Source organism: Excalfactoria chinensis, chromosome 1 (assembly GCF_039878825.1).
Source record: "Excalfactoria chinensis isolate bCotChi1 chromosome 1, bCotChi1.hap2, whole genome shotgun sequence".
NCBI classification, from domain to species: domain Eukaryota; kingdom Metazoa; phylum Chordata; class Aves; order Galliformes; family Phasianidae; genus Excalfactoria; species Excalfactoria chinensis.
Genome location: NC_092825.1, coordinates 6,898,630 through 6,918,041, shown reverse-complemented (window position 1 = coordinate 6,918,041; position 19,412 = coordinate 6,898,630). Strand labels below are relative to the sequence as shown.

Genomic DNA, 19,412 nt, shown 5'->3' with positions numbered 1-19,412 from the left:
CCCATCAGCTGCCCTGTACTGAGCACCTTCCAGATACACCAGCAGAGATCTCCGGTCATAAAGCAACTTCCACACAAAAAACAGCTTTGGTTTTCAGGAAAATACATTTTCATGCCTGTTAAACACAAACATCACCTATATGGTATGTCTTATGCAAACACAGCGTGCATATGGATACTAGATAAAGCCACCTACACAATCTCAGTGCAAGCATACTGAAATCTACACACGCTGGCACGGCATAACAAAGCAAAGCATTCTCCAAGAGCAAGATTTGTTTCTCTGCAAATACAGTTAGGCTTTTCACACAGAGCTATGGAGTTACTGCAGCTGAGAAGGCCTGACAATAACAAAGTTGATCACAGTTCTAATTATAACTTTTAATATGCTGGATTTTATTCATTCCTCCTCCTTTCCAACCTGGATGTTTTATACCCTGCTATTCAAGATTTAAGACTTGTAAATGAAAAGCTCCTACTTTAGATAGATAGATAGATAGATAGATAGATAGATAGATAGATAGATAGATAGATAGATAGATAGATAGATAGAATTAAGTACATATATATGTTGCTGATTGTTGCTTATTCAGAAGGCAATCTGCATATACAGGTTGCAAGTATTTAACAGCCCACAAGCAAATCCCAAGAAGGCTGTTAGCCAACATACCTACAATATCACAACCGATGTTAAAGTCACAGGGAAATGAGCTTACATTTGTGAAGAAGCAAAAGCCAGCTGGAGACTGAAAACCTGAGACACAAACAAGATGCATCAACCGCTTCAAGACAACTGAGCACATTTTGTCCCCCATCATTAGGTGAGATGTTCTCAGAAGGGTCTCCGTTGGACGCATCTACAAGCTTTCCCCATGCTATGCCCAATGACAGCAGTTCCTCAAGCACCAGCCAAATGAACACATCTCATCATGTCTTCTCACATCCTTTCTTTATCAAATATAAGGAAAGGCTATAATCTTGGGCCCAATTTTGATCTTCTCAACATAAAGGACACATCAAAATCTTAACCATGTACAGTCCTGAAAGGGTGCAGTCAACAAACTAGAAATGAATTGGATACAAAGCAGCTGAGTAGGGTAAATTATTACCTCAAATGAAGATCTGAACTGATAATTTTAGCAGGAAAAAATACCCCTGTGTACATGAGAAAAGCAAGACATGAAACAAACAGTAAAGTAAACATTACAGCATATTTACCTACAAGGCTCCTCCAATCTAAGTGAAACATCTAGAGCAACATAAGTGGTTTGGGGCACGTGCAAGTATATTGTAGAGCCTGAGCATCTCCTTCCGTCTGGTCACTGCATCACTCAGCCATGTCTCTGAACCAAGTTTAACTTCTGCAGTTACTGCACACATGAGGAAAATAAATCTTCAAGGACTGAGTTCACCAACTAATGCCAAACCACCAATCTCATCCTGGCAGATCTCATGGTAGGTTCATGCGGAGCAGTAGTCCAGTTTTACAAGTCATCCACTATAATCCAGTGAGGACCTGAATTATGGCCAGATTTCATTGTCTGAGGAATCAGTGGATCCCATTTCATTGTATTTCCTCTCCAGCAACACAGTCCCACAGCAGCATCCTGCCCAATCTGCTACACAATTTAAATATTACAAAGCTTATAAAAGGGCATCATCAGTTAGTCTGGAAACATTCATTGAATAAATACAGCAAAAAAGTAGTGCTTGTATGAAAATCTATGAGAGACAGCACTAAACTTCCATCAAACTTACTTAAAATGCAACTATTTTTAACCACAAGCAAATGCATTTTTTTCTGCACCACACCTTAAGTGCAGTGGAAGGAAAAGGTTTAAATTCAGTAATATATCTCAATTATGTCAGAGTACTGATTCTGAAATTTGCAGAATTCCCTGACATTAATGCAGCACAGTTATTTAAGCAGAAACTTCATTTAAAATAAGACACCGTTCCTCAAACTTTGGTGGAATTACTCATGAACTTAAAATTAGACGCAAGAGAACTCTGCAAAACGTCTGCTGAAGTGCTATTGCTTATCCGTTCCCATCGGATGTGTGGATTTTTCATAGGGCACTAAATAGCAGGAAAACACTAGAAAACGAACAACACTGTTATTAAAGGAAAGTCTGGGTGATGCTCCCTCATCTGATCCTGCAGCATTTTTATGCCCTGTCACCTCCTCTACTATTTCCTACCAAATGCATTCACTTCACATTTCCTTTTCTCCCCTGAGAAATGTCACTATATGGAAAAACATCAGCCAGCTCATTCAGGCAGAGCAGGAGCAGGTTACAGCCCTCATTTCCTTGTCACTATTTACACAGTTCTGTGTACTTTTGGTGTGTTCCTCACTCATGCCATGGGGAAGGATAGGTCTGGCTCACTGCAGTGCTCTCAGTATCTCACTTTCAGACTCCTGCTCCCTCAGAGGTTGAGTTTTAGGTACAGGAAGAGATATGCTGAAATGAACCTTCACCATGGATGGAATTGCCCCAGTATCAGCCCATTACAAGGGCTCCCCACCCAGAGCATTCAGTCCCAAAAGAAGAGGGATAAGAGCTACAGGAATTAGTCATTTCTGTGTCAATACAAATGATTTGCACTAGAGTATAAACTCACACATTGCCTCAGAACAGAATTTTAAACAAAGCAGTTGCACTAACAGAAAACCTGTTTCTAACCAGGACTTTTAATTGTTACACCTATATATACACCATTGCCAGCTAAGGATAATGACAAAGAGGGAAAACATGGCCATCTTTTGTAAAGCCTAACTGAAGAGTCTCTGCTTCCACACTGTTTAACCCCAGTCCAAATGACATTCAGTAGGGCCCAACCAAGCCCTATGCTCACTGCATACCTCTTCTAAGTGCAGATTTACCCACTGGGCTAGGGCAGCTCTAAACAGAAATACAGCAGCATTTCCAGCACCCAGACAATGCGGAGCACTCCAAGCTCCCCCTTGCACAGGATCACACTGGGCTGCAGGTGTGAGGTGAAGGAGACAGCATCAGGCCCAGCTCAGGCTGTAACACAATTAAATCCTTCACAAGGGGCAGGGCTACATCTTATCGTGGCAGCCGGATCAGTCAAATCAATCAGCAATGACTCAGAAGAGAGGCAGGACAAGGAAGAGATTAGAGCTTTGCTCAAGCACGGTTCCCAAGCTGTTCCTTGTTATCAGTTGTGCCCGCAAGATACAATCCAGTCTACAGCATTAAGAAATGCATTCATAGCTGGTGTTTCTGCCCTGGTAATGAAGTCAGCCTGTAATTATGCACTCTGTAAGCAACCATAAATTCAACACCTGCCTTTTCACGCTAGGAAAAGAAATTTAAAAAGCAAATACAAATCAAGCCCATTTGACAAAGAAATCACAATCTGATCTTTAAACACATGCTTACAGTTTTAGTCCTGTATATGGCATAAGCAAAAAATTCATATTGGCTGGAGCTTGTTATCAATTCATCCTTGCATAGGAAAGAGGCACGGCTGTGTGATAATGTATCATTGGAGAATCACACCAGCCTTTCAGGATGAGAAAAAGGAAACAGCCTTGAAGGGCAACTGTCTCTTTTGACACTTATACATGCAAAGAACTGGCCCTGGGTCAGCAGTGGTTTGTAGATGCAACTCTCTCTACTCCAAGTGCCTGAGATAACAGCAAGGCCACACTGCAGCCCCATGGAATCACAATGTTGTTATACGATACTCAGTGGACACGTGGCAGGTCCTGGACTAAACAAAAGGAGATGTGTTGAGAGGATTTGGACACAATGTAGATCAGCCACTGCAGCAGATTCCATGGACCAAAACCATGCTAGAGAACATGCTAACCAAAAAAAGGCCAGCTGTATTTAGCAGGATAGAGACTGCCTAAGAAAGCGGGATATTGTCTGAATAATTTACTTTTATTCCCAGTACTTGCGGCTCCTAATGAGGTGTCACTGAGTCTCCATTGGACTTTGCACTGTAAATACTTACTGTGAGTAGTGGCACAGCTCATTAACAAAAATCCTGCTTTCATTAACAGCCACACAAAGCCTTCCAAAACCTTGAGTCAAGCATCATTGCCTCCATCCTCACAAAACCCAAGCAACTTAAAGTGCCACAGTGTCTTTAAAACACTACGCAACTTAGCTCCAGTTCATTTAACTATTCACATTTTCCAGCCTCTCTGGAATCCTGAGGAGCAGATTTATTTACTTTTTTCTTTCTTCCTCTCAATGAAAGCTGTGATTCTTGCATAAGCACGTGATAAGGCTCTGTGGAAATCTTTTCCCTCATTTAGTAAAGCAGTTTCAGAGATTAGCAGGTCAGTACCACAGTGGACAGTGCTGCAAACCAGCTTTATTTATTTCTTTATTCAAAAGCTGGAACTGAAAATGAGAAGCCATCAAATATTTAAGCAGGGTTGGCATCAAGCACAGTTAAAAATACTGCAAAAATAATAATAATAATAATAATAAATAAATAAGAGAAATTTATTTTCTTTTGCATTATAGCTCCTCTTGGGTAAAACAAGTAAGAGGGCAGGGTAAACCATTTGTGATGACTGGTCTGTGCATCCCAACAAGGATCCCTCAGCACTAACAGGACACGTTGCTTTGGCACAGGCAGTGCTCCTGGATCCCCTGCCTCTTGTAGTGCAGGGTTTAACAAAGCTCACTAGCAAAAAAAGAGAGAGAAAGAGAGAATTCAGAGTCCTGGTGAATCCTATGTCCAGCATCAAAAAACAGCAACAATGGACAGTCACCCTGTGTGGTCTTGGGGAAGAGGAGAGAGACGACCTGGATTCAGGGGTTATTTGAGCAGCTCTAGGGAAAAGAGCCATTACTTTACTAACCAGGACACTTGACATTAGTCACAAGGCAAGATGAGTTGCTCATCTGCAGGCCTGCAGGGTGGATGCTTGCCAGGAAAGGTGCAGTGTTAAGAGCTGAATCATTTTTCCACTCCAGTTCTACTCAGCAGCCTCCCCCCAGCATCCCTGAGATGCAAGTATAAATCCCTCTATAAAGGAGTCTAATTAGGGTCCCTGCTTTTTTCCGAGAAACATCTGATTTTTATTGTTTCTTTAATGGGATGAAATAAGACCAAACAAAAGGGAGAATAAAAGAATTGTCTTGGGAAATCTTTTTTCTTCTTCATCTGCTTTAAGGAACTACAGTGCTGGGGATAAAAAGGAGCGAAGCAGAAACAAGCAGCATTTGATCAGCGCTGTTGACCTGCCAGCAGGAGGGAGCCATGGATATAAAAGCCTGGGAAAAAAATCAGAAGGCATCCTTTTCCAATATGCATCTCTCAAAAGACACAGCGCTATCCTTGCATGTTTTTTTAAACCCAAGCAGCCTATATGAAGATCCTCCTTTGAGAAACTTCAGAGAGCAAGAACAAAACCAGAAGGATGTCACATGCTGCAAGAAATACTGCAAGAATTTAACACTTTCAGAGTCAACAGCTGAGGTCTAAGTCATTACTACCCTTGAGTTTGCTGCTGGGATTCACCACATCAGTGCATTTTCATTTTCCAGGAGTGTATATTCACTGTATGAACTGATTTCTCTACTGTTAAAAGTGTATTATACGTTATCAAGACAGCACCAGTTATATTAATGGTATGCACAGGTATGGCTCTCCCTGTTGGTTCTTGCTTGAGCTTGGTTATCCAGTACAGTTTAATTTCCCAACCTTATTTTCTATAACAAAAGTATCTCTAAGCTTTCACAGAATCATAGGATCATTACGGTTGAAAAAGACCACTGCGATCATCTAGTCCAACCATCAACCCATCCCTACCATGCCTACTAACCACAACCCACAGTGCCACATTTATCCTGTTCTTAAACACCTCCAGGGACTTGACTCCTCCAGCTCCCCAGGAAGCCTGTTCCAATACCTCATGTTCATCCAGTTCCAGACACTCTGAGATGTTTTCCTGCAGATATCCCTGGAAAATATTTGCACCTCTAAAGTCTAATATAATCTAAACAAACAAAAGTTGACCTTCACAGTATTTTCACCACCAAAGTTCTTATATTTTTTTTATTTTTTGTAGATACTTCCAAAAGTCTTCAAATATCACCATAAACCATGTCTGCAATATGATGTATCTTTTGACAATAAACATGAACAGATAAGAACGGTAAATAGTACACCAAATAAGATGAGTTATTTGCCTCCTCTCTGTAGCAGTGAAGATGTTCTGTCAAAGAAATCTAGTTGGGAGCAGCTCAACATCTGTTTTTTTTAAATCTTTTTTTAATGAAAGCATGCCTTATAGCCAACACCTCTTTCCTTGCAGTGGTGCTTGTATCGCTGAAGCCAGAGCACACAGCTCCACAATGGAGGACTACAATCCAGTTCTTTCACACCTTTAACAAATTAACAGACAAATATCTCATTTTCTTCTCCTTCTTTCATCAGAAAATAGGCTCTTTAGCATTAGCTCAGAGTAAATCCACACTAAATCTACCTGACCACAATTTTAGATTCCACAACGAAAACTAGAGGGGATCAAGCCGGTGGGTCCAAAAGGCTCCTTCCTTTGCTACTTCTGGCCACCAGAGGCTGAACGTCGAGTCATCTCTGTGATTTACACTCCTCCTTTTCTTTTTTTGACAGTTTCATTTTCCTCTGATTCAGCATTTTCAGCATTCCCTCTGATTCAGTGATGGAATCTCCACCATCAACACAATGGAGTCTGACGTGTCATCCTCAATTATCTTCAAACATTTTGAGCCTTTTTCCCAAGTACACAGAGATTACTGTCTGGCACGATTTATAAAACTGAGCATCACGAAGCTTCTGAAACAAGGTCATTATTAGATTTGGTTGATGATTTGCAATGTAAAAAGGTTGTAAAGGAAAGGTTTTCAACCATTTCTCTTCTTCATGCAGACACGAATTCAATTTCAAAAGACTGAAAACCAAAAGTTTTCATTGCCAGCAACCAAAACCTGAACAGATTTTCAGGTCAAGGGTAATAGATGAAATATTACTAATAGGGAGTATGAGGGATGCTCCTTCTAGATGAAGAGTCAGGAAAGACACAGCCATGTTGGGTATCAGCACAGCACATTCACAATAGCTCTTCCATGCCCACTGCCCTCTGGTGCAGACCCTTCCCTAACACCCCCTGCCCCTCCCCTGACAGCTCCATGCTGTTCCCTTGGGCCCTGACACTGTCACAGGGAGCAGAGCTCAGTACTGTCCCTCCACTCCCTATGAGGAGCTGCAGCCACCATGAGGCCTCCCCTCAGCTCCTCTGCTCTGGGCCAAGCAAACCCAGAGACCTCAGCTGCTCCACACACACCTGGCCCTCCGGACCTTCCCCATTTCTGTAGCCTTCCTTTCAACACTCTAATAGTTTTATGCCCTTTTGACACTGTGATGTCCAAATTTGCACTCAACAGCCCTTTCAGTGGCTGAGGGGTCAGACTTGGAGATGCAGATTTTCCTTTGAGAAGGTCCAGGATTTCTAATCCAGGTCCTCAACTTGCCCTCTCTAAATCTATGAAAGCTCAGAGGAACAGAGAGGAAGAAAAAAAAAACAGGAAAATCTCAGTGCTCTTTACAGACAATAAATACTCCTGCTGAATGATCAAGTAGTGTTTGACGGTAGAAGAGTGTAATCTTTTCTTGGTTTAATGTCTGCTCGTCTTTTAGTCTTGTTGCATCTTCTACTGCATCTAGTTTTCTTATTCTTGTGTCATTAAGACCACAGCTCAATTTCCACTTTTCAAATTACTATTCACCCTTCTTTTGGGTTCCAGATCCCTTGATCTGCCTACATGCTAAATGCTTATGTTTTCTGTGCAGTACCTATGCCTTGGCATCTGTCTCCTCACCTTTCATGCATCTGTTTCCACTCCATCAACCTTATTGTCAACAGTTTTATAGCATGGTTATTACTCTTCTTTCCTCATCTTTACGACCCTCCCTCACAGTGGCAAATGGTAGCTGTCCATTTCTCATTTCACCTCAGAGAAAGAAGTCTCTGTAGCAAGAGGTGATAAAAATAACGTGATCTGTCTAGGAATCTTCCTACAGTTTCTTCTGCTGGATATGAATTACTCATAAATAAAGGGTCTACAATCCTTTAGGGTGTTTAGAAATCAGGGAGTACAATATTAGATCATCCCAGCAGCTTGTAAAGATGGCTGCTGTTTTGCTACCAAAATAGCCAGTGTAGATGCTTCAGGGAAAGGGAAGAGGATACCAAGAAGGGACAGCAACAGAACCTACTCAAGAATTCCTTCCTAAACATTTAGCAACAAGATAATCCCTTCTGAGACTTTAAACACAGCAGAGACTAAATCCCATTGACCAAGTTCCACAAGTTGTCAGAAGCTAAATGAAAATAAAAACACACATTTTTAACAGGAATAGTATTCAAGTGCACATTTTTATTTCTCCCTTATCCTACAGGCTCACATCTCATTAGCTTTCTCAGCACCTTGTATGTAACATATCTTCTGCTTTTCCTCCCTCAAGTTATACCTTTCTTACCTCAACAGCCTTAACACCTTTTGCGATCACTGTACGTTTCTTAACCTTTTATACAGTTCCTCAGTTCCTGAGTATTAATATGACACAAGAACAATATTACATATTATATACATACATATATATAATGTGTGTGTATGTTTTTTTTAAATCACCCACTCAACTTATTGCACCATGACACACTGGATGCTGTGCCTACAGGTCCCCCCACAATGACCCCAAACCTTTCTCCAAGCAGGCTCAATTCACATACAACAGGAGTATACAAGACATTCAGGTTCCTTCCAGCAGATGTTCCTGTTATTCCTGCCAGCCTATCTTTGGTGACAGGTATGCTGATTTTATCTGGTTCTGTTACATAACATCCTTCCAAGACTGACACGTATTTCCTCTCTATCCTTAATGTAGAAGGACAGAGTTTCACTTCTCTTCAAACTACTTATCTTACTACCTATTATATTGATCTAAGATACTCATATTCTTAAAATACTTCATACTTAGCTTAGGCACACCATATATATTATATATTTTTTAACATTTTCTCATCACAAAAATGGACATTATTTCAACTTCATTGAAATAATGCACTTGACCCAGTTTCAAGTTTATGCTTCACATCTCTCCTCAAGACTTCCTTGGCTTTGTCTTGCAAGTAATTTCACAAAAGATTTTTTCATTGTCCAGATAAATTATTTCTATCACTTCTCTCTTCTCCAGAAGTATCCCAGCAGACTCATACAAAAATACTCTCCCATACAGAAGGAATTTAGCATCACCCTTTCCATTCACTTACTCATTTTATAATTTTGAATCTGATTTAGCTGCTTCTCCAGTAGGCAGGTAAAATATCCAATATAGCAGCATCAGGAGTATTACATGCACCAACACTGATTGGCACAGACTGCCCAGGGAGGTGGTGGAGTCACTGTCCCTGGAGGCGTTCAAGACGTGTATGTGAGGCACTGCAGGACATGGTTAGTGGGCATGGTTGGGATGAGTTGATGGTTGGACTGGATGATCTTAGATGTCTTTTTCCAACTTTAATGATTCTATTATTCTAAAAGCACACATACTTGCTCTCAACCTGCACAGTGCCTGAGAGTCAAAAAGAATCTAAGAAAGAAACCATTTTTTGTCAGCAGCTCTGATACTTCTTATCTCCCTGCAAACAGTTCGACTGAATGGAAAGCAGAAGAGTTGTTCCACGGTTTTTTACTGCAAATGCAAAAACAACAGAAGGAAAGCAACGATTACATGAAGAAAAGTTCTATTTAGACAGAGTATCAGCTAAAATTTCCTTAAAGTGAAATCTGTTCATTTTTGGAAGAGCCTCTAAGGGAAAAACCAAAAAAGACTCACTCCAGAACAAGCATCAAGAAAGCACTGGAATACAAGGCATAATAAAACTGCATCCTAGGGTGGCAGGGGGATGGGCATGCGTATGTCATCATCTCCATCAGGATAGCTGAATGTGTATTTAATGCCAGTGAAAAACATAGTGTTACCAGCTTCACTCAAAGTTGGAACTTATGCAACAAATAAAACATGTGCATTAGTATTGCCTTCATCATTAGCAAACAGAAAAAAAGAACATCACCAAGCAGTTATCCTCATCCTAATTCAAGTTAATAACTTGCACAGAGTACAGCAGTGGGCTTCCCAGCATCTGCACCCCAAAGGTAATTCAACTAACAAAGCCCATCTCCCAGAGATGCACCTAATTCACCTGCAGAGCAGCTGCTGGCATTGCAGGGCTCTGAGAGACCACATGGTACAAATGGGCATCACTGCCAGGATTGAATGATGTTAAGGCCAGAAGCCCATGGCTCCATCAATGCACACCACGAAAGCCACCCACGGGAAAATACATTTGAGCTGCTGTTCATTTGGTCTGCAGCACAGACATGCTCTTCCTAAATGCAGTGTGCTGAACTACTACCATCCCTGATGAAAGAAAGCAACATCAAAAAGGCTTCCAGAAAGCGACATTGCAATATGTTATTATTTTACTGTCTGTGCTATCAGAGCACCACAGAGCCTCAGGCACAGCCAGATCCCACTGCTCCAAATGCTGTACCAGTACAGAAATCCCACAAACTGGCAGATACCCATATTCCTCAGAACAGGGAGGAGACAGAAAAACAAGCTGTCAAAGAAGGAGAAAAAAAAAAAAAAAAAAAAGAAAAAGAAAAATAAAAAGCACAGCAAAAGGCAAAATCCCCTGTAGATTCAGAATGAACTACTGCCAGTGTGCTAAGCCTTGTGCTTCTCAAGCCTTTGGGTATAAACCCATAAGACCTGCACTGAGTATTCAAAGGACCGTAATACCCTGTAACAGGCAGTGCTTCAGCCCCAAGTCTGCTCAAACCAGAGTTGATTACAACAGGATCATGGAAATCAGGCTGAAATATGGCAAATGACAAAGTTTTGAGACCAACACATAACAGCCTGGCATCAGCCGTGTTTCAGATAAGCTACCAACTTTGTACTTCCCTTTTGCAAAGCAACTGCTCTGCTACCCTGGCTCTTCACAAGTTGTTTTTGTTTGGGTTTTTTCCTCCATCTAGACATGTTTGTAATTGTATTCCCTAGGATATATCCCATTGCATGGATCGCACACACACCAGCACAAGCAAACATGCAGCTCCTTAACCACGTGAGTGACGGATGTCTGTATCTGAAAAAGCAGTAAGTGAAACTTAGTAGACAACGTTGCCTGTCATTCTGTAAAGGAACGAAGGAAAAGCACTCTGGTCCAGACTCAAACTGGCACAGAAAAGGGGCCCAGCTGGGATTTGGGGCACCTAAAGCCCAGGATGCAATGCTCTGAATGTACCCTCTTGGTACCTCTGCTGAGGTTCAGCCATCACCTTGAGCTATCTACAGAGACACAACTTTCATGCAAAGACTTTGGGATGAGATCAGCCCTAAAAGAGCCCGTTTCTCTGGGTTGAAAAAGGAGATGATAAGTGATTCAAAGCAGATGGCTCCATAAACCTCCTTCTTTCAGAACAATCAACATTTAGAAGAAGCATTCCCATAACAGCCAATATGTGGTTATCCCACATCTCCCCCTTACTGCAAGATTCCCCACACCTGACTAATAACAAATTCTCCCACCGAGACAAAAAACAGAGATTCAGCAGAGGCAATATTGGGACTGTGTCTTAGCACAGGGCCTTCTGCACCTCCTGCTGAGCAGCACCTATAATACAAGTGCCACCCAGAGCCACCCGGCGCAGCCTGGTCTGAGGATGTACAACTATTTCCTGCTAAACACTGAGACCACAGTAGGCACAGTGAGCATCCTCAGGGAGGCAGAAGAAGGGGACTGACTGCTGCCAACCCACCAGCAGCTTCCTTCTTCCCATCCATAAGAGCACCATGTGGGATGGTGGCCCATAGCCTCCTCATCCCCTACACCTGGATTTAAAAGACACAGACCCAGTCACTCTCAGAAGTATTGGAGAAGATCTGCCTGCGCATAGGGATGAGGATGGAAACCCTAGAGCAGAGGAGCAGCCTTGGGCCCCTCCATCTAGGCCACCAGAACCAGCAGAGGGCTGGGCATCCCAGCAGCAGCCCAGTGGCTCTCTTTGGGGCTGTCACAGCAGGACAGAGGCAGAAAGTTTCTCTCCTCATTTGACAGGCATGGACACTCCCGGCTGACACAGGGGGGTCGGAGAAGCTTTAATCTCCTCTTCATCTGCACTGATTCAACACAGTATTTAGAGAAGCATCAAGGGCCACCCGAATCTCCCTGTTTGATGGGGTTCTCCGCTATTTCCTCGCAGGGATGACCTCCGGGAGGGACTTCGTGATGGCTGCAGCGGCAGCTCCACGGGGGATCCCATCCCCTCAAGTCTGACCCCACGGGCAGTACCAATAGTATGGCATATCCCATACACGCACACAGAGTGCCCTCCCGCATCTCACCCCGACCGACGGACAAAACCCCAGGGCAAGGAGGAGAAAAAAACCTCACCTCTTCGCAGGGCGGCAGCTGGAGGGCGGCCGCCTGCCAGCCCAGCAGCCAGCAGCACACCCAGGCGGTGCCCGGGCACCAAATCCTCCGCTTCATCCTCCGCTTCATCCTCCGCTCCCGCAGCGGAACGGCCGCGCACCTCTTTCCCCGCTCGGCAGCCGCCGCTCGGGGCTCACCGGCCCCGCTCCGGGCTGCGGCTTCTGCAGCGGGGCATAACCCAGCGGGGAGACGCACGGAGATGGCCCGGAACGCAGCAGCCCCGCCGACCCCGTGCCGGCAGCCGGCACCACCACAGCCGGGAGGAGGGGCGGGGAGGAAAAAGAGGAGGAGGAGGAGGAGGAAGGCGGGCAGGCAACGCAGGCAGCGCAGGCGCATGCTACCGAGGCTCGGCCAGCCCTGGAGCTAAACGCAGGGCACCTCCTGCTTGCACCTTCGCCATCTCCAAAGGATGAAATTCCTGGTGTGGGATGCCAGCCTGCAGCTTCTGCCTGCCTGCCCTGCTCCCTGTGCTTGTGCATGGCTGCAGGATGCAGAGTGAGAGCTGGCATCCATCTCCTTGCTCCTTCTGTGCTAGCACTGCCCGTTTTCCTCTCTTAAGCTGGGATCCCACCAGATGGGACACATGGTGGTTGTCCAGGTGGGACATGTAGTTGATCATGACGGATCGCAGGTAGGACATGTGGTGGGTGCAGGGTAGATCTCTGTGGTGGATCACTCATCTACCCACCACAGGGTGACTGTGACCCTTCTCTGTGGGATGGGATTAGAGCAGCTGATCCAGATTGCATGGGGCCCTGGGCAGCCTGATCTAGTGGTAGCAACTCTTCATGGAGCAGGGGGATGGAACTGGGTGATCTTTCAGGTTCCTTCCAACTCAAGCCTGACCCAAATGCACACCCAAAATTATGCAGACTTCTCTCTCTCTGGCTGCATTTTAGGTCAGATTTTGTCTCTCCTTCCCCATAAATATCCAACTGCTCATTCCCCATGATGTGTTTTAGTGCTTTAAACGCTCCTCACCCTGACTGGCATCTCTGCTGTGCTTGCACATTTTCCTGCCCTCTTCTGTCCCTTCCTTTCTGCCTCCTGTTACCTAACAGCAGAACCCAGCACAGCACAGCACATTCCACGTCACCAGCACAGTATGTTCCTGTCCCTATTGATCTACCTTTTCTTGCTCCAATACATCATGCCTTTTTTTTGTACTTCCAATTTGTTGAGTGACTTTTTTGTTTCGGTTCGGTGTTTGTTTTTTTTTTGGCAAGTCCTGCTCTCTGTGATGCAGGTTTGACTCAGCCTTTATTCATCTCATGCAAAGAGATCACACATGCAGACCTGTGTGACCCCTCTCACCATCCCTTCCTGGTGCCATCGCTGTGACTCCATGCAGACACCAAAATGGTATCGTTAGCTCATTTTATGTCACTGGGGGATCTTGCCAGGGCAGTCTGGAGGGAGCTCAGTGATGCTCTGCTAACGTCAACGAGTCTGAAATTACCTTTTGTTCTCAGCCTGCCTTGCTCCACTTACAGCTCTGGCTGCAGGAAGGAAAACAGATTATCGCTTCTTAGGCTGATGGTCCCCATCCCTCACCAGGAAGTCAAATAAAGCCTCATGTACACTCTTACACAAAGTGACAAATTGTGTTTGTCTCCAGATGAAGTGAGGAGCAGGAGAGAAACTGCAACGATGCTTTCTGTTTTGTGAGTGTTGCCTTGCTTCGGGTTGAGGGAGATCACAAAGTCTGTCCATGGATTCACTGCTCTGGGGAGACAAAATCCTGTGGGACAAAATCCTGGGGTGACATCTCTGAGAGCAGCCATTTCAGTAGAGTTCAGCAGTTAGATCTGATGAAACAAAGCACAAAGCTGCAGGCATTCCCCAGCCTGTAGAATTGGAGTAAAGCAGGAAATACACAGAAGAAAATGATGTTGGTTGGACTCAGCGTGCCTTTCGTACCCAGAAAGTGGGTCTAAGGTTAACATCCAGAAAAGTGCTCAGCTTGCTCCTGTTGTTGTCCTTGAGTCCAAGTTCAGTCTGGGGGTTTGCATGCAGAATTGCTTTCTATTCACTGTCCCTGGATGTGTTTAAACAGTGTTGGATGTGGTGCTCAGAGACATGATTTAGCAGAGGGTTGTTAGTTAGGGTAGTGTGGTTAGGTGGTGGTTGGAAACAATGATCTTTAAGGTCTTTTTCAGCCTGAGCAGTTCTATGATTCTGTGATTCTATAACAGAAGAATTGCTGCCCCCAGTGCACCTCTGATTCCATGGGATGCTCAAAAAGGCAATGGAGCCACTAATATAGCAGCAGCAGGAGTCAGCCTTCCCATATATCGGGATGGGTCAGGAGACGGAGTCCCCAAGTGGGCTTTATCAGTTGCTCTGTTACCCTTTTGTTTCACTCATTTAATTTCAAAACTCAGAAAGAGAAGAACTCCGCTTACAACTAAAGGGCTGGAGACTCATTTCCAGTGATGGGTATTATGTCAAAACCTATTTGCTCTCCTCTATGAAACTTGCTGTCTTCCTAGCAAGAAAAAAAAACCAAAACACTAAGATCAGAGGGGGTGGTTTTTTTTTTTCTTGTTTTGTGTTTCAAAGTGGCAGAAGATCCAGAAATTTCTTGAGCTTTAACAGCAATGTCGTCACTTTGGTTGATGCATTATTTGAATAGGATCCAAAATGCCTGTGATGTTAAATCCTGCAAATCTTACCTGAGGGCGGCATGGCAAAAACTCTGCAGTGCCTTCTGAGCACAAAGACAGCAAGGAATACATGTATATATATATGTGTGTGTGTGTGTGTGTGTGTGTGTGTGTGTGTGTGTGTGTGTATACATATGTATGTATGTACTATTTTAAAAATTAATCAGCTTAGGTAGACTTGTACTAATGAGGCAAAGGAAAGCTGTGCTGGATTTGGGAAGCACCATGTAACTAACACACTAAAAGGTAAGAAGTGCGTATACAGGAGCAGAGTTAAAGGCTTTCTGTATTTAGTAAAAACATAAAGCAGTAAGTGTTTCTGGGAGCTCTGGGAATACATCTGAAATCTTGACCTAATGTGATCTAATATCTCAACCTAATCCAAGTGAGAGGATACTAAAGTAATTGAGAAGAACCACGCAATCTGAGTTACAAACAGTTGCCCTGCTCTTCTATTTCAAAGTCCAAAAAGAAAAAAGGAGGAAAGCCAAGTAATAATGATTCCTACTGCAGCCACTGTGAGATTTGTTTCAAGCTCCATCTCCACAACTGCCTGAGCTTTACTGTGCATCTCCATGAGCCCGGTGTAAGCTAAAGGTGCTCTTAAAAGTGCACCTTCATACTGCAGTGCTTAGAGAAACCTGATTGTTTTTAAGCATTAAGCACTAATATCTATAAATAGTTCTTCCTATCAGCAATGAGATGTTAAAGTTAATCGTGGACTTTGGTGTTTGCAGAGCTCAAGCTATGGGTTTCTCCCATAGCCAGTTAGCCGTGGCGGAGGAGCTGCCATATGTCGCTGCTGTTAATGACACCAAGTGAAAGGGAAAATTAAATGGCTGCCAGCTACTGTTTGGAGACAGCAATTAGTAACTACACTCGGGATTAGTCAGGCCTGTAGGCTGACATTGGCTTGCGTGGGAATACATCACAGAGGAAAAGAAGCTATTAACCCTTTTGCATTCTGCCTGCTCCTGATAAAACTTGTGGCTGTTGGAAAGGTGATCAATATGAATGGGATTTCTTCCCATCTCCCAGTGCAACCAGACCACAGAAGAATGGAGAAGTTTGGGGAATGTCCTACACTGCAGCAGGAGCACACATGGAGAGCTCAGTGCTAGATCCAGATGTGGTTCCCCTAGGGCTGCTGAGCAGCCAACTCAAAACGGGGAGCAAATATAAGATTGAGTCCCTTCAATGACAGTAACATATAGCAGTATGGTGCAGCTAGGACAGCCCTGCACCAAGGCAGGACACCAGAAGGATCAGATCTGCCAGTCCCATTTGGAGAAGATGCAACCTGCCCAGGCTGTGATGTTCTTCACATCCTTGAGTACCCAACCTGAAGCTGCTACCCACCCAACAGCATTGATGAGGAATTTAAAGCATATTTTAAACATTTAGAACTTGCTTTAAATGGTAACCCAAAGTGTCCAGAGCTGCAAGCAATGATAGTGCTCACCTGATGTGCTTTAATCACATATTTTAAGAGGGGCTGAATGTCACCTTAGAAATGTCTTTTCTATCCATTAACTTGCACATAATTCAGTCATAAATACCTACATGTAGTCAAATGAATCCCACAGCTTTTTCTGCTAAGGATGCTCCTTGGATGAGGTCCATGTCCTCAAGCTTTGGGTATTTGTTACATGGCACGTCCCTGCCTGGCTCAAACAACACAAACCACAGTTCCATTTGCATCCAAACCAGAGCACAGCACGGTGAGATGGACCAGGGAGTGCACAGTGTGGTTGCTGGGCTACATGATCTGGATTGTGCAGGCTTCATCATGTGGCTGTGGTGTCCTTATGTAAACCCACACCTGCAAAGCCCTGCCAAAACACTGCCTTTTTGGCTGGAGAAACAGCAGGACCAGCTTCTACTACCTTTTTGTAATTGTCACTCCTGTGTGTAATGCTCAGCACTTATCCCTTTCCCTCCTTTTTTAATGCCTACATTTCCAGTTACTGCGTTTTGACCTGTTCTCCCTAGAGATGCCCCAAATGCTTTACTTTTACTTTTCCAGCAAACTTCATCTTTTGCATCTCCTTTAAACCCCTGCATGTCTAACAGTTGTGGTCTGTTCATGCTTTCTCTCTGTGACTTTAGGTGAATTTTCTGGTAAATCATGCTCGTAGCTTGGCATTAAAAGAATTCCTTTCATGCATACAATTTAATATGGGTTTTTAAAGGTTAGACACAAAAGATCCAAAGCGTTCAGTGCCTGTTTAATCTTATAGACCTGGAGGAGAGAGGTGAGAGAACTAAGCTGCCTTTCTTGAATCTGAGTCAGAAGAAATTCAGCTGTAAGAGAGGAATATCTCTGCTTTTGAGACATCAACATGATTTGACAGGACCTTCTTTCCAGACTAAGGGGAGAAAACTCATGCTCCATTTTAAAACTATAGAGTCCAGGTGATTTTTTTTTCTCCCAGTGTACTTAGAATAAAAAGTAGCAACCACTGCATTAAAATCAGTTAGCATGTTTGTTTTGAGTAAGGAGAACAGCAGAGGTAAATATGTCCAGGATAACTGATGACAGGCAGCAGGATCAGCTTTCAAACTCTTTTGCTGTTGCCATTACAGTTTCTCAGTCATCCATCCACAGCTGCCTTTTCCCAGCAGACCTATTTATCTGCTCTCAGGTAGTAGGAGTGCTTTGAGTAATGATGATTCCCTTGACTTTGCATGCAAAAATGAGCCTTGCTAGATGACACTCAAGGCATGGTTGTGTCCAAAGAGAACACATGGTCTGGGAAATTGGGTGATGGTGGGGATGGGACTGATAATTGGACTGGATGATCTTAGTGGTCTTTTTAAATCTTGATGATTCTATGATTCTATGAATATTGAGGCTGATCATATTCACTTTAGTTAATGAGGGCTCTGCAAGTGCATCTCCTTGGCCATAGGAAAGAGCAGAAGGCAGAACAGCCATGTCATAGTGTCTGCTGGAAGGAAAAGGCACTCATATTTTCCATTGATTAGTTTGATCTTGATCAAGACTTCAGTGACAAAAACAGTGAATTTTCAAGGGTCTTCCCAAAAGTCTTTCTGCCCCTTGAAGCAATGATGACATCTTGTTGCTCTTCAGAATCTTTAAAGAAAGCCATACCTGGCTCTGCCAAGGAAGTCAGTGTAAGCCACAACAAACCAACATTAAAATGCTTCTGAAAGTCCCACCTGCTTGATAAACAGGAACTTCTGTAGATAACGACATATTTTATTACCATATTGTTGCTATGGTTGGCAGCAAAATTAGTTGCACCAACATGCCAATAGTGTTGACACACGCAACGGCAGCAAACAACTGTAACTCAATATTAACATCAGTATTGATTTTCTGCTCCTGGGAGAGCTTTTGTAAACGTTCACAGAACAGTTTTTCCAAATAATAAGTGCCCAACTAAATGTCACAGGTTGTAAGAAAGTCAGAGATAGGTATAATTTATGATGTGAAAAGCCCGATTCTGACCTCACATGCATGGATGTGAAACTGCAATGACCCTACACCAGCATGCAGCCCAAAAACGATCCTTTCAAGGTGATTCCAAGGGGATGCCATGACTGAGCAGACTGATCTACCCTGATAAGCTGACCTACAAGTCAACCAGAAGTCCCATTTATGTCCGGGGACTTCATCAGGAAGGATGCTGCAGCCACACACGTTCCATCATCAACATCTGACTCTGCTGCAGAGCGTGCAAAGTGTCTGCAAATGTAATTAATGCTGCTCAGTGTGCTTCTGTGTGTAGAGATCCACATAGAGAGTACATGGTATTAGATGGTGGTGCAGCTATGGTAGGCATATCTTAAAATGCACAATACTTTTAGCATCTCAGTCAGTGTCTGTGCAGTTTTCACCTCCATCATCAACAGTCCAGGAAGCGATAAATCCCATAAAAGGTGTGCTCTAAAGCAAATCCTTTGTAATGACCTATTCTTCTGCCTGTCAGTTATTGCAATTAGAAGAGAGCATGTAACCGTCACATGCATTATATATTTGAGAGGTTATTACATCCTATCACTGCTATAGTCACCATGCAGATTCGCTGCAGTTTAGATGAGTCACAGAGCATTTATCCAGCACAGTGGGCCCAGTTATGTTTAATTTCTAAAAACAACTTCTGCATCCATCCAGGTAGTGTTTGTTCAAAAATAAAGGCTTCATAAACTTTTTGCCTACCTGGCTGAGTTTCCAGACCTCCT

The 19,412-nt window shown here is 43.5% G+C and overlaps 1 protein-coding gene across 1 annotated transcript in view; it reads right to left on the bottom strand.

Annotated features, from left to right (window-relative positions):
* Window positions 1-12,793, bottom strand: part of ELAPOR2 (endosome-lysosome associated apoptosis and autophagy regulator family member 2) — an 89,744-nt gene extending 76,951 nt beyond the window's left edge. The window contains exon 1 of the mRNA XM_072352063.1: window positions 12,499-12,793. Within this exon, the coding sequence (XP_072208164.1) occupies window positions 12,499-12,606 (108 nt within the window). The 5' untranslated portion in view covers window positions 12,607-12,793. The remainder of the gene's footprint in view (window positions 1-12,498) is intronic.
* Between the last annotated feature and the right edge of the window lie 6,619 nt (window positions 12,794-19,412).